The sequence below is a fragment of the Castor canadensis genome, chromosome 13, assembly GCF_047511655.1.
Source record: "Castor canadensis chromosome 13, mCasCan1.hap1v2, whole genome shotgun sequence".
NCBI classification, from domain to species: Eukaryota; Metazoa; Chordata; class Mammalia; order Rodentia; family Castoridae; genus Castor; species Castor canadensis.
Window position 1 is genome coordinate 32092699 of NC_133398.1, and position 16236 is coordinate 32108934.

The 16236-nt window shown below is 35.2% G+C and overlaps 1 protein-coding gene across 5 annotated transcripts in view; it reads right to left on the bottom strand.

Moving 5' to 3' along the window:
• The window catches only part of Plppr1 (phospholipid phosphatase related 1), a 275350-nt gene that overhangs the window by 121277 nt on the left and 137837 nt on the right, over positions 1-16236 (bottom strand). For all 5 annotated transcript variants that reach the window (XM_020179229.2, XM_074051360.1, XM_074051358.1 and 2 more), the window contains one exon: positions 3721-3827. In XM_020179229.2, the coding sequence (XP_020034818.1) occupies positions 3721-3783 (63 nt within the window). In that variant the 5' untranslated portion in view covers positions 3784-3827. The remainder of the gene's footprint in view (positions 1-3720; positions 3828-16236) is intronic.

Consider the following 16236-nt stretch of genomic DNA (forward strand, 5'->3'; position numbering starts at 1 on the left):
AGAGACAGGGAAAAAGAAAAGGAATTAAAAGCAATTGGAAGGAAAAACTGAATCACCTATTGAGAACAGTAATAAGAGAGAGGGGTTTTCAACATCAGTAACAAAGGCCGGGGAAGGGGATAAACTTTGACAGTAGAAAATAACCTCTCAACCTCAAATTCAATGTCAAGATAGGTCATCATTCCAGATTAATTCCAATATAAAGTCAACTTCTTATAAATATTAAGAATGTTTATGATTTACTAGACCTCTGCTAAATGAACTGCTAAAATATAAGCTTCAATAAGAAATTAAAACAGGTGAATAAAGAAATAGTAAATAAGGAAACTGATGGGTATGGAGTAAATTTATTTATTATTTTTTGGGAGATACTGGGGTTTGACCTCAGGGCCTCATGCTTGCTATGTAGGCTTTCTATCACTTCAGTCATGTTGCCAGTCCATGGGATAAATGTAAAGAAGCTCTAACTGAAAAAATTAAGGAAGATATAAAAATCAAGAATGACACACAAAAGCTCAAAGAGGCCTAAGAACAGTCCTTACTTATTTAAGAAAATGGAAGAGCCATTGACTAACCTCAGGTATATATACTTAAAATTTAATTCCAATTTTTTAAAGAACAGAAATACAGTCTATAATTTATAACTAATAAAGGAAGGAAATAGGATTGAAACAAGTGAAGCAATTTAATGTAGAAGGCAGAGAACAGGGGTAATGGCCACATGTGTTCATAATTTAAATGGAGAAACACTTGAAGTAGCTCCTCTCCGTCAGCACCATTAACAACAATGTTCCACCCAAAATTACACAGGAGGTCTGAACAGAAGCAACAAGACAAGAAAAAATTAAAAGCATAACAATTAGAAAAGAACAAATAAATCTGCTACTAATTGTACATTGTATGAGTATCTGAAAAATTTTAAGAAGTATACACTCATAAAACTAACAATAGAACTTCTAAAATTTCTTTAAAGAAACTGATATACAAATATCAATGTTGTTCCCATAACATAGCAACAAAAAACTGGAAAATGTAATTATTTCCTAGGAATTCTACACCTAGGTGTCAAGCTTCTTCCATATATGTGAAAATAAGGATATTTTAATAAAAATACTATGAGTATAAAAATAAGAAAAAACAAATGAATTAAACTGTACCTCAGTAGGTATATTTACACAATCAAATAAAATACAATGATTAAAATTAATGACATGCCAATCTGGTTAATCTCAGAAATGTGTTGAATAAAAAGGCAAGTTACAAATGGAAGGTTTTATATGGTATCATTTATGAAAGTTATCCCTAAAATAGTATTTACTAGTATATACATGTATAAGAAAAGTATAAAAATATACATGGGGATCATGTAGAAGAAGGAAGCCTTTAACTTCCCATTCAGTTATTTCATGTACATAGTTATATAGTTCACATAAATAGTCCATTGCAGGAGGACTTTAGCCATACCTGCAAAATTTTACTTTCCTCAGAAAAAAATATTAAAAGGAAATATTGCAAATGTAAGCTTTGTTCTTGATAGTGGTTATCTGGATGTTTGTTTTCTCTGTGCTTGAGGTCTTTCATAATTAAAAAGCAAGCATATTTATTGATCCAATAACATTTTAACCAAGTTATTTTTGGCAAAATTTTCTGATAGCCTTGTGGTAGTACCTGGAAGAATGTAGGTAAATGATATATGTTTGATGAAAGAAATACATGAGAATCATGAGAGCCACTTTGAGATTCACCTCCTCTGCTCTGAATTTTCTACAATATTCTACTTCACTTCCTCTTCTCCTTTCTCCTGTCCCTTTCTGAGGGAAGGAACTAAGCTTCCCTATAAAATAGGAATGACAATATATAGCAAGAAAAAGAATAAACCATCTTTCCTCTCCCAGAGCTTTAGACTTATATTTATGTTTGTGTCAAAGTGAGCTACAGAAGGACTAATTTATCTCTGCTTGCAGCTTCACCAGCCAAGCTCATCATTCACACATTAGAGAGCTGAAGACCTTCAGAGACCACAGCATCCAGCAATAAATTAAATCTTACTTCGAGGCTTAGTTCCTGTTTGGTTTTTAAGAAAATTTAAAATAAAAGTGCTGCTGGGAGAATAAGGATGATGACAGATGACTTATTCCCTAATTTCCCTAGCTTACTTTAAAAATCGTATTTTTCTTATAACAAAAGAGAAACAGAACACTTCAAAAGGTAGTGTTATGCCTTCTATCCTTTCTGTATGAGCAGCAGGAAAAAAAAAAAAGACTGCTTTTTCCCTTATTGAGACTTCAACAAGAATAATAACAACTAGAACCAATGACGTACATAATGCATACTTATGATCTGATGGGTCTTATTTTTGCAATTGTGCAATAAGTTAAAGGCAGACTGTAAAAAGTATGTGTTTATTGTTGAGAAATGAGTTGTTCATTTACCCTTTCAGACTTTTAGTTTAGATTGTCTATATGTACCTTAGCTTATATTCAATTTCTGTCTCAACCTTCTCTCTTATCTCTCTCTGTTCTGCAATATGAAAATCCTGCTCACAAATATCACCAAAGAATAAATTCATCAAGTAACATTAATTTGCCAGGGAATATCCATCAGGTAACACTCAAAGATCAGTCAAACACACATATATTTGGCCAAAAATGAGAATGTCAACAAAATTATCTGACTATGTAGAGAGATGGTTATTTCAAGGGGGCATAGCTTTAAATAAAAATATTTATTAAAATGATTCATAGGCTATGTAGAAAAACACATGTATTGTAAGTCCATTTTGTTATAAGTAGTGGTTAGCACTAGTACCTTGTTCACCTAGATAATAAAATCCATCAACATGCACATTCCTCCCACACTCAGCCAAAAGATGTCATAACATAGAACATGATACAGCTGACCCTTGCGTTGCTGGGTCCCATGAGTGACCCAGATAGGAAGCTTAGGCACTTACTTTTAAGATCTTTATTCTGTCCTATTTTAAACCTGGTATTTAGTATTAAAAAAATCCCTTAGATGTCCTATCACCTTTAGAAGACAAAAACAATAATATCTTTGGCAAATCAACATCTTATTCTAAGATAACCTGGAGAGTAGCCTTCTCATCATATGATTCCAAATTCCCTAAAATTTTCCATGTCATTGTCTCCTGTAAGGTAAACATTACAGAAGAGATACAGTGGGGAAGTGTATAGGGGTTTAGCCAAAAAGATGCTGCAGAAACTGTTTGCTGGCACACAGAGCAAATCAAAGTAATCCATGACAAAAGAGATCACACATTACACAAGCTCCCAATATCTCACTGAAGAAGAATGGCTAGTGGAAATGATCAATTCTAAGATTTTTTTTCTGTATTTGAACTACAAGGCAAAAGGCTATGAACTAACAAAATTAGTAAAATGCCTAGCTTACTGAATTCTTGAAAAAAGAATATTGATTTTAAAGAGAGTTAATACATTTACATCACTACTGAAAACAAAATAAATATAATAAAAATTATTCTGTAATCCAAAGAAGAAATTTTAAAACATTCTTACTTAATTATGGCTTCCTATTTAAGAAATATTTTGCATGGTCTATCAATCTTTATTGATATTTGTGCTATCAAAATTTGACTCTCAATTATAAGATTAAATAATTTTATAAGATAATCCAAGTTCTCAGCATAAGATCTGCTACTATTATTTCAACTTATACATGAAGTTTAAAAAATACACATACCTCAACAAATATGAAACACGGAATGATGGAATAACTTCGTTGGGTGTTGTTTCCTACGGCCATCTCTCAGACCTGTAGCAAGACTGCACCGTCTAAAACTGTTCAGGCTGAAACAGAAATAGGTTGTATGGTGAAAGAGGCATATGTTGAGAAATCCCTTGGTTACATATATAAAAATCAGCTACCTTCTAGATGTGCAGTCTGTACACAGACAATACAAAATGGTAACCTATGGCACAGTCAAGTCAGACTAATAATCATTCCAATGAAAGGCAAATAATATATACTAATTATAAATATAGTCTTAGAGTCAAAATAACCAGGTAGGGAGTCCCTTGTGCTTATAGGTGTAGCAAATAGAATTATAATTTCTTGGCACTGCACAGTGCCTTAACCCAATAGATTGATGTCATGCCATAAAAGTGTTCATATAAAACATTTTGTTATTGTCCATTCTGCATAGAATCCCCTACCTGTGCCTAATCCAGTTTGCAATTTTGTTTGCTTCTGCTTGTTTGCTTATGCCCTTGCCTCTCCCTTTGGGGATGGCATTTATTGCAGGCTCTAATCCCTGGCTTCCCTCCTTTACCATTATTTACCCTTTCTCCTTTGACTACTCAGCCATGATCCGCTTCGGGTTAATACATCATGATCTGTCTCTCTGGATGCCCTCTTCCCAGTGTGTGTGACCCAAGCATGAAACATTAAAGCAATAATACATTTTCTTAGTGTATAAGAATGGAGTAGCTGGATAGCTGCAGATTATTGTTAAATACTTTATTAGAACATCTCTGTCCTACTTTGAACTGAATATATTCTTGTATTATGAGATAAGTAATTTTGTTGATTCTTCTTAATGAAAGTTGATGAAATGGAGATTTGGGGCTTTTATGAAACTCTCCAGATTAAAATAATTTTCCATGGCACCTTTACTCTCTAATCAAAGCAATGATGTACATGTTTCATGTATCTGCTCTTGACAGTTAGTCATTATTTTTTCATGTGTTCTGTTTCTGTGTTATTCCAATCAACAGTTCTTGTGGATTGTGATATGAAAGGTGATATAAAGACTACTAGTCTATTTGAATTGTCATTTTTTAAGATTATGAATTAATGTTAATGTCTTTAATTAATTTCTCTCTTTACTAAGTCCTCTCTTATCCTTTCCTAGAATGAAACTTTAAAATACATTTCCTTCTCTTTGTAAGATGCCAACATTACACTTGTCAGCTAAGACCCTTTCTAGTTAAATTTAATATTATATGCTTCATATGTCCTTACTAATCACAAATATATAAATTACTTAAGTTTTGGCAGCTTATTTTTAATTAAAATGGAAATTATCTGATATAAAATAACATACATAATTACTTTACATTCTACTTTAGGATTTAGGGAGAACTACTTTCTACATTAAGAAAGAAATCTATATGTATACGTTTCACACATTGATTTGAAAGTTCTACATTGTTTTCATTTTACCTTTACTTAACTCAAGTATCTTAGAATTCACTTATCCATATTTATGATTCAGATGAGTTCCTCCTGTGAATAAGCAACAAGTGAATAAGTCCCATATATATGAAAACAAAAATTTTAATCATGTCCAAGTAAGCAGGGGTATCAAAAAGCAAATGCATTAAACACCTAGTATTTTAGATGACTTTTCCTATAATTAATAAGGAATAGCAATAAAATGGAAAACATAAGCTAAACTTTGAGGTATCATGTAAAATTCTCCTTTATTTTCATCCTTCTGGTCTAAAATGTGAGCTAGCTTTTTATATGCATATGTATATGGTATGGGTTATATAATGGTATGGAATATGTACATGTATACCTGCGTATGTGTGTGTGTGTGTGTGTGTGTGTGTGTGTGTGTGTGTGTATAGAGAGAGAGAGAGAGAGAGGGAGGGAAGGAGGTAACTATACTCAGGCATATTTTATATATCATATAATTCTACCATTTCAAGTGTGCAAATCCATGATACCTTAGTAAACTTACCAAGTTACCAACTATCACATAAAAAAGTCTAGAACTTTTTTAAATCACTCCCAAATAACTCTCATGCCTCTTGACAGTTAAACCCCACCATCACCTCCTTCACTACCTCCCAAGCCCAGGCAACCACTAACCTACTTTCAGACTTTATAGATTTTCTTTTTCTGGTTATTAAAAAATATATAATCATTCAATATATAGTCTTTCATGTCTGTAATCTTTCAGTTAACACAATGTTTAAGAGATTCAGTCATATTATGGCGCAAATCAATAATTTCCCCCTTATTATTGCCAAATTGTTTTCCATCCTAGTGTTATAACACTTTCACCAATTGATGGAAACTTGTCTCAGAATTTTGCTATATCAAATATCAGGACAAATCTGATATTATGGATAGTGATGCTATGAACATCTCTGTATGTCTTTATGTGAATTCATATTTTCTTTTCTTATGGGTAGATACCTATGAGAATTTCTGGGTCATGTGTTAAATTATTTTAACTTTTAAGAGCCCTGTCAAAATGTTTTCCAAAGAGATTATGGCCTTTCACATTTGCACGAACTGTATTTGATTGTTCTCATTTCTCCACATCCCCAAAATTTTTATTATCTATCTTTTTAATTATAGCTATTGTAGTATATATTAAATAATATCTCATTGTTTTGAATTTGTATTTTGCTAATAACAAATAATGTTGCCATCTTCACACATGATTACTAACCCTTATGTCTCCTTTTATGAAATGTCTATTCAAATTCTTTGACTTTCGTGATAGAACTGTTCCTCTCATTATTTTCAAGGTGTTATTTTCTAGCTGTTCTTTGTACATTCTGGATACAAGTCATTTATGTATTTTGCAGTCTCTTGCTTGCCTTTTAATTTTCTTAATGATGTATTTCATATTCATTTTTTACTAGTATAATAATTTTTAATCAGAAGCTTTTCTTGTTAAACTTTAATTTCAAAGACCATTAAATACAGATATTTATTACTCTATTATGCTAATCCAGATTTTCAGCAGCAATTAAAAAATATAAAAGATATAAATCAATGTCAATGTAAAATAAAATTAAGTATTATGAGTTATTGGGAAGACAAACAACCTAGAAAGATGGGTATAGTAATCAATTTATAGAAGAAATATGTATGATGAATGAAAATATCCATGACCTCATTAATTAAGTCAGGTTATGAAAACTAAAACAAATAACATTGAAATATTTCACACTCCTGAAATTAGAAAAAGCATAAAAGTCTGATAGCCTCAAGCGCTGACCAGTATGGAGCAGCAGATGCTCTTCCATGTAACTGGCAGGAATGCCTTTTGGAACAACCACTTTGGATAGTGATTCAGTGGTATATAGTAATTTGGAAGATGCTCAGTCCCCTTACCATGAACAACATTAAAGAGGAAAACACCCAGGATATGGAAAACCTCAGAAAAAAGAACAAAACAGAACAGCAAAACAAAACAGAAGGCCAATCCAACAGATTAGAAAAAACAGAAGACAGAATCTCAACTCTTGAAGATGAAATGGTAATCAAAGGAAAAACCAAGAACTAGTAATTAAACAACTCAAGACCTGTGAAAAGAAAATGCAAGAAATCACCGACTCCATCAAAAGACAAATTTGAGAATCATGGGCATCAAAGAAGGAGAAGAGGTGCAAACGAAGGGAATGCATAATATATTCAACAAAATAATAATGGAAAATTTCCCAAATCTAGAGAAATATTGCCATACAGATGCAAGAGGCCTCCAGAACACCAAATAGACCAGATCAAAATAGAACTACCTCACGACATATCATCATTAAAACAACAAGTTCAGAAACTAAGGAAAGAATATTGAAGGCTGTAAGAGAGAAAAAACAAGTAACATACAAAGGTAAACCCATCAAAATCACAGCAGACTTCTCAACAGAAATATTAAAAGCAAGAAGAGCGTGGGGTGAGATCTTCCGGGCATTGAATGAAAATAACTTCAACCCCAGGATAATCTACCCAGCAAAGCTATCATTCAAGATAGATGGAGCAATAAAAGTCTTCCATGATAAGCAGAAACTAAAACAATATGTGACCACAAAGCCACCACTACAAAAGATTCTTCAAGGAATTCTGCACACAGAAAGTGAAACCCAACTTAACCATGAAAAGACAGGAAGCACCAAACCACAGGAAAAGAAAAAGCAAGACAGTAGAGAGTAACCTCAACTTAGGTACACACAATCAAACCTTCAAACAACTAAGACAACTAAATGACAGCAATCACCACATACCAATCAGTACTAATGCTTAATGTTAACAGACTTAATTCACCCAACAAAAGACACCGCTTGACAAAATGGATTAAAAAGGAAGATCCAACAATTTGTTGCTTACAGGAGACCCATCTCACTGACAGAAATAAGCATAGGCTTAGGATGAAAGGCTGGAAGAAGATTTACCAAGCCAATGGCCCCCCAAAACAGGCAGGAGTAGCAATATTTATCTCTGACAAAGTAGACTTCAAACGTACATTGATCAAACGAGATAAAGAAGGACATTCCATATTAATAAAAGGGGAAATAGACCAAAAGGAAATAATAATCATCAACCTGTACGCACCCAATGTCAACGCACCCAGTTTCATCAAACATACCCTGAAAGACCTAAAAGCACGTATTAACGCCAACACAGTGGTTGTGGGAGACTTTAACACCCCATTATCATCAATAGATAGGTCATCTAAACAAAAAATCAATAAAGAAATCCAAGATCTAAAATATACTAAAGATCAAATGGACCCAGTTGATGTCTACAGAACATTTCATCCAACTTCTACACAATATACATTCTTCTCAGCAGCCCATGAAACCTTCTCCAAAATAGATTATATCCTAGGGCACAAAGCAAGCCTCGGCAAATATAAGAATATAGAAATTATACCATGCATACTATCTGATCACAATGCAGTAAAAGTAGAACTCAACAACAAAAGTAAAGACAAAAAGCATGCAAACAGCTGGAAACTAAATAACTTATTACTTAATGAACAATGGATCATTGATGAAATAAAAAAAAATTAAAAAGTTCCTGGAAGTCAATGAAAATGACAGCATAACCTATTGGAACCTATGGGACACAGCTAAGGCAGTCTTGAGAGGAAAGTTTATAGCCATGAGTGCATATATTAAAAAGACTGAAAGATCCCAAATCAATGACCTAAATGATATATCTCAAACTCTTAGAAAAACAAGAACAAGCAAATCCCAAAACAAATAGGAGAGAAATAATAAAAATAAGAGCTGAAATCAACAAAATAGAAACCAATAAAACCATACAAAGAATTAATGAAACAAAAAGTTGGTTCTTTGAAAAAATAAATAAGATTGATAGACCCCTAGCAAACCTGACTAAAATGAGGAGAGAAAAAACCTAAATTAGTAGAATCAGGAATGCAAAAGGGGAGATTACAACAAACAACATGGAAGTCCAGGACATCATCAGAGACTACTTCGAGAACCTATATTCAAATAAATTTGAAAATCTAAAAGAAATGGACAGATTTCTAGATACATATGATCATCCAAAACTGAACCCAGAGGAAATTAATCACCTGAATAGATCTATAACAAAATGAAATTGAAGCAGCAATCAAGATCTCCCCAAAAAGAAAAGTCCAGAACCTGATGGATTCTCTGCTGAATTCTATCAGACCTTTAAAGAAGAACTGATACCAACCCTTTAAACTGTTCTATGAAATAGAAAGGGAAGAAAAACTGCCAAACACATTTTATGAAGCCAGTATTACACTTATCCCAAAACCAGGCAAAAACACCTCCAAAAGGAGAACTATAGGCCAATCTCCTTAATGAACATCGAGGCAAAAATCCTCAACAAAATAATGGCAAACCGAATTCAACAACACATCAAAAAGATTATTCACCACGACCAAGTAGGCTTCATCCCAGGGATGCAGGGGTGGTTCAACATATGAAAATCAATAAACGTAATAAACCACATTAACAGAAGCAAAGACAAAAACCACTTGATCATCTCAATAGATGCAGAAAAAGCCTTTGATAAGATCCAACACCATTTCATGATAAAAGCTCTAAGAAAACTAGGAATAGAAAGAAAGTACCTCAACATTATAAAAGCTATATATGACGAACCTACAGCCAGCATTATACTTAATGGAGAAAAACTGAAACCATTCCCTCTAAAATCAGGAACCAGACAAGGATGCCCACTATCTCGACTCCTATTCAACATAGTACTGGAATTCCTAGCCAGAGCAATTAGGCAAGAAGAAGGAATAAAAGGAATACAAATAGGTAAAGAAACTGTCAAAATATCCCTATTTGCAGATTACATGATCCTATACCTTAAAGACCCAAAAAACTACTCAGAAGCTTCTAGACATCATCAATAGCTATAGCAAGGTAGCAGGATATAAAGTCAACATAGAAAAATCATTAGCATTTCTATACACCAACAATGAGCAAACTGAAAAAGAATGTATGAAAACAATTCCATTTACAATAGCCTCAAAAAAAATCAAATACCTAGGTGTAAGCCTAACAAAAGATGTGAATGACCTCTACAAGGAAAACTATACACTTCTGAAGAAAGAGATTGAGGAAGACTATAGAAAGTGGAGCGATCTCCCATGCTCATGGATTGATAGAATCAACATAGTAAAAATGTCGATACTCCCAAAAGTAATCTACATGTTTAATGCAATTCCCATCAAAATTCAAATGACATTCATTAAAGAGATTTAAAAATCTACCGTGAAATTTATATGGAAACACAAGAGGCCACGAATAGCCAAGGCAATACTCAGTCAAAAGAACAATGCTGGAGGCATCACGATACCTGACTTCAAACTATATTACAAAGCAGTAACAACAAAAACAGCATGGTACTGGCACAAAAACAGACATGAAGACCAGTGGAACAGAATAGAGGACCCAGATATGAAGCCACACAACTATAACCAACTTGTCTTTGACAAAGGAGCTAAAAATATATGATGGAGAAATAGCAGCCTCTTCAACAAAAACTGCTGGGAAAACTGGTTAGCAGTCTGCAAAAAACTGAAACTAGATCCATGTATATCACCCTATACCAAGATTAACTCAAAATGGATCAATGATCTTAATATCAGACCCCAAACTCTAAAGTTGATGCAGGGAAGAGTAGGAAATACTCTGGAGTTAGTAGGTATAGGTAAGAACTTTCTCAATGAAACCCCAGCAGCACAGCAACTAAGAGATAGCATACATAAATGGGACCTCATAAAGCTAAAAAGCTTCTGTTCATCAAAAGAAATGGTCTCTAAACTGAAGAGAACACCTACAGAGTGGGTGAAAATATTTGCCAGCTACACATCAAAGGACTGATAACCAGAATATATAGGGAACTTAAAAAACTAAATTCTCCCAAAACTAATGAACCAATAAAGAAATGGGCAAGTGAACTAAACAGAACTTTCTCAAAAGAAGAAATTCAAATGGCCAAAAAACACATGAAAAAATGCTCACCATCTCTAGCAATAAAGGAAATGCAAATTAAAACCACACTAAGATTCCACCTCACCCCTGTTAGAATAGCCGTCATCAGCAACACCACCAACAATAGGTGTTGGTGAGGATGCGGGGAAAAAGGAACCCTCTTACACTGTTGGTGGGACTGTAAACTAGTACAACCACTCTGGAAAAAATTTGGAGGCTACTTAAAAAGCTAAACATTGATCTACCATTTGATCCAGCAATACCACTCTTGGGGATATACCCAAAAGACTGTGACACAGGTTACTCCAGAGGCACCTGCACACCCATGTTTATTGTGGCACTATTCACAATAGCCAAGTTATGGAAACAGCCAAGATGCCCCACCACTGACGAATGGATTAAGAAAATGTGGTATCTAATAGAATTTTATGCAGCCATGAAGAAGAATGAAATGTTATCATTCGCTGGTAAATGGATGGAATTGGAGAACATCATTCTGAGTGAGGTTAGCCTGGCCCAAAAGATCAAAAATCATATGTTCTCCCTCATATGCGGACATTAGATTAAGTGCAAACACAACAAGGGGATTGGACTTTGAGCACATGATAAAAGCGAGAGCACACAAGGGAGGGGTGAGGATAGGTAAGATACCTAAAAAATTAGCTAACATTTGTTGCCCTTAACTCAGAGAAACTAAAGCAGATACCTTAAAAGCAACTGAGGCCAATAGGAAAAGGGGAACAGGAACTAGAGAAAAGGTTAGATCAAAAAGAATTAACCTAGTAAGCAATACACATGCACAGGAAATTAATGTGAATCTATCCCTGTATAGCTGTCCTTATCTCAACCAGCAAAAACCCTTGTTCCTTCCTATTATTGCTTATACTCTCTCTACAACAAAATTGGAAATAAGGGGAAAATAGTTTCTGCTGGGTATTGAGGGGGTGGGGGGGGAGGGAAGGGGCAGAGTGGGGGGTAAAGGAGGGGTGGGGGCAGGGGGGAGAAATGACCCAAGCCTTGTATGCACATATGAATAATAAAATAATAAAATAATAAAAAAAAAGATTAAATAGAGATTGTGGCTATAATTAAAAACAAAAATTAGAATTTCTTTCTGATGTCAAATCAATTGGAAGTGAAGGGGAAACAGGGTGTGAAACAGGGAAAATAAAAAGCTAAGGAAAAATGAGTTGTGAGAGTTACATTTCATTTCATTCAGCAGTACACAGAGTGAGCCATAATTCCCAAATGCAGCTCATCCTTAACACATGTTAAAGGGGCATTAACTTCCTGGGTGGTTCTGAGTTACCCCTCCCAATCCTGATTCATCTCTATTCAGTACATGATCTCCAACAGGGATCACAGTTTGCATTTAATTTCCCAAAACTGGAAAAACCTAACTAAACTTTAAAGTAACAAAGACATTAAGGGATAGGAACAAATGAAATGAGATTGTAGGTGAATGCCAAATAGATTTCATCAATAGGTCATGTGGGATTTAGGAATGCACTACTTGGGCTTTTAAGACAATGGCTTTACTCTGCTCAATTTTAGGTATGCTTTTCAAAGCTTGTCAAGGATGACAATATACAGACCCACACAATAGGAGGTGGCACTGGCACTCCCTGGTCCTCCAATCTCTCTCCTCCTGTTTTTCACAGTTAGATTCATGGCCCAGCCCTTGAACCATCTCAGATTACGGCAGAAAGATACAAAGGAACATAAAACCCAGTATGGAGAAAAACCTAGAACTGGTTCAACACTTTGCAAAATAACCAGATTAGGGGCTTTGGAGGTTGTCTCGGTCCCCACATTGTTCTTGAGTGATTTTCAGACAAACATAATTTCAGGTCTGTTTAGAACTCCAGTAGTCCGCTGGCCTGGTTCATATGATGCATGTTTAGCTTTGTCCCTACTTAGTCTGATGAGTCTTCTCACAATAACTCAATTTCTCTCCAAGTCTGGATCCCTGCCTGAACCTCCATGAGTGACCAGGACTCAGCTACTGTATTTACTTTTTTAAATCCTTTAAACTTATCAGGATACCTGATACATACTTCAGTCCTATTGCCCCTCACCATCAGAGTATTACTTGATATTTAGGGTCCTTACTGCTGGGCTCCTCACAACTGAGGGGCTCCCAAAGGTAGAAGGTTTCCTGGTTAATATCTGAGCTTACTGTGTCTCTGTCTCTGTCAAACTGAGCTGGGGAACCAGCATGTTTGGCTGAAGCAGCAACACACAAGAAAGCAAACAAAAACAGGAAGCCATAAGTGAACTGGTTGAGATCAGTGACCATCAAGACTGCAACGAATCTAACCAGGATTGTTCTTGAGCCTCATTATACTTTCATTATGATATGTTATCAATTTTGTTCATGGCTACTCTGCCTGTGAGATAGTCAGCTGCTAACTGACTTATCCTTTTCCAGGTGCTCTGCCTAAGGAGTTGTCTGTGATACTTCCCTTTTTGAAATAAACTTACTTTTCCTGCACTTCAGAACTTGTCTGTGTCTGGTGTCTGATTTCTGTCCTACACAAGATGAAAGACCCACTTAGACAGTGACAAAAGCTCTGTTGCTCCATTTTGCAACTCTCCACCCCACGCCCACCCCCTGCTTTCTACATTCCACCCCCTTATTTTCTTCAATATGCTAAGTTCTTTCTCACCTCTGTGCCCTCTCACAAGCTGGCTAGAACACTCTTTCCTCCTCCATACTTCCCAGGAAAAGTCTGACCATTGTTCAGATCCACAGTTAAGTGCCACTTTCAATGGGAAAACTTCCTCGTCCTCCCAGACTGCTCGGGTCTATAATACACTTTTCGCATACTTCTTCATTATATATTATACGATTGTTTCATATCTATTTCTTTTTCTATGAGGCCAGAGCTCTGTTTATCTTACTCAGCACTATAACCTTATCACTTTATACAGTACCTGGCACATAGTAGGTACATTTGACATACACTATGGGCCTAAGCTACTCAGCTCTACTGGGTGATTTCACATTTCCCTGGGCCTACTCCTTAGCACCTGCCCAGTCTTACATCAAACCTCTCCAGGTCTAGTATGACCTCAAGAATATGGTCCTAATCTAGATGGATCCTTTCTGCCTGCTGCAAATAGTTAGAAATCAAAATGTGAACCAGAGCACATTTAAAAATGTAAAACTGATAGGATATATTTTACGCATTTATCGAACTATCACAATGAAACCCTTTGTATAATTAATATATACTAATAAAAATAGAAAAAGAAATGTAAAATCAAAAAGACGAGTGCGCACAAGGGAGGTATGAGGATAGGTAGGTAACTTGAAAAAAAAAAGATAGCATTTGATGTCTTCAATGTAAAGGAACGAATGCAGAAACTTTAAAGCAATGGAGGCTAATAGGAAAAGGGGACCAGGAACTAGAGAAAAAGTTAGTTCGAGAAGAATCAATTTAGAAAGTAATATATGTACATGGAAGCAAAACTAGGAATCTCCCTATATAGCTATCCTTACCTCAACTAGCAAAAACCCCTGGTCCTCCTTATTAATGCTTATATTCTCTCTTCAACAAAATTAGAGATAAAGGCAAAACAGTATCTGCTTGGAAGCGAGGGAGTGGGGGCAAGAAGGTGGGGGAGGGGGGAAAAGAAAGGGGTGGGGGGAAGGGGGGAGTAATGACCCAATCATTGTATGCACACATGAATAAAGGAAATAAAAAAAATCATTCCATTGATTCCTACCTCTGAGTCTTTTTGATTATTCAAAATGTCACTTTAGATTATTGCTTTAATAGGCATAGGTCTTGATTAAATGTCACAGAAAGAACATTTAAAAAAACATCCAAGTCCATCTAAAAGTAAGTCTAGTCCTTTCGAGGACCACAAACAGCACAAGGATGATGCCAATTGCAAAGCTCAGCAGGTGACCTAAAGCAGCTAGAAAGAAAGCAGAGGGTCTGAGAATACCAAAGTCACCAATGAGAAGGGACACCCTGGATCATCATCTGTTCTACATGAGAAATGTTAACTAGGACAGTGCAAGGCCTAATTTCTTTTTTAAACTATTGACATTGTTTATCTATAGCTTTCCACTAGAAGTGCACAAAGAGACTTTCTTAATTACAAAGTAGTGAGTTAATGTTTCCTTCAATAAAATTAAAGGTTGGAAGGAAATAAGGTATTGATGCTCTGTTAAACTGAAGCCTAGAAGCATTGGAGCCAGAACCAGAAGCACACAGAAAGAGACAACGGGATACACACACATGCATCTACTCACACACTCCCCAGAATGGCTCAGATATGGAAGTTGCAGAAAAGTTGTGCTTAGCTTAAAATCTGGGGAGACTTTAGGCAGAGGGTATGTTGTCATTGTTCTTACTTGGGAAGTAATGAATGTGATTCTTAAGCATACTTAAGTATTTGTACTCTTTCATGTTGCTCTGATTATAAAATTTCAAATATAAAAAGTAATTTTAATTATCAGTAACAGCATTTATAAGTAAAACCCTATCACATGTCATCATGGTAAGTAGTATAAAACTGACTGTACTAAGGCAAAGAATTGTTTTATTGTGGTTTCTCCCATTCTTCCAGTAAAATACCCATTGATAGTTTTCCCATGAGCTTATGCTATTTTTAAATATCATAGAAAGGGTCTAGTGTTCCTAGTGTTATTATACCTTTTACTAAATTATTGTGAAAATAGGCATTGAGAAGAAGGTTCTGTACAACCATTCACCCATCAATCCAATAAGTCCTTGTTAGGCATCTGCATGGTGCAAGGTGTTATGTTAGGCTTTGAGTGATGCAAATGGAGTCAAACAGGCATTGGCAACAGGCAACTTACAACCATTGAAGAGAGAAAATGTTGACAGAAATGCAGAATCTGCTTTTCAAAAATAATGAGAATTTATAAGAAGTGGGGATTTCTTCCAGGGTGACAGTTGACCTGGGTCTGTGAGTGCAAGTAAATTAGGAAGAAGCCTTGGACAAAGGAGAATTTCCAGATATGAGGAATATA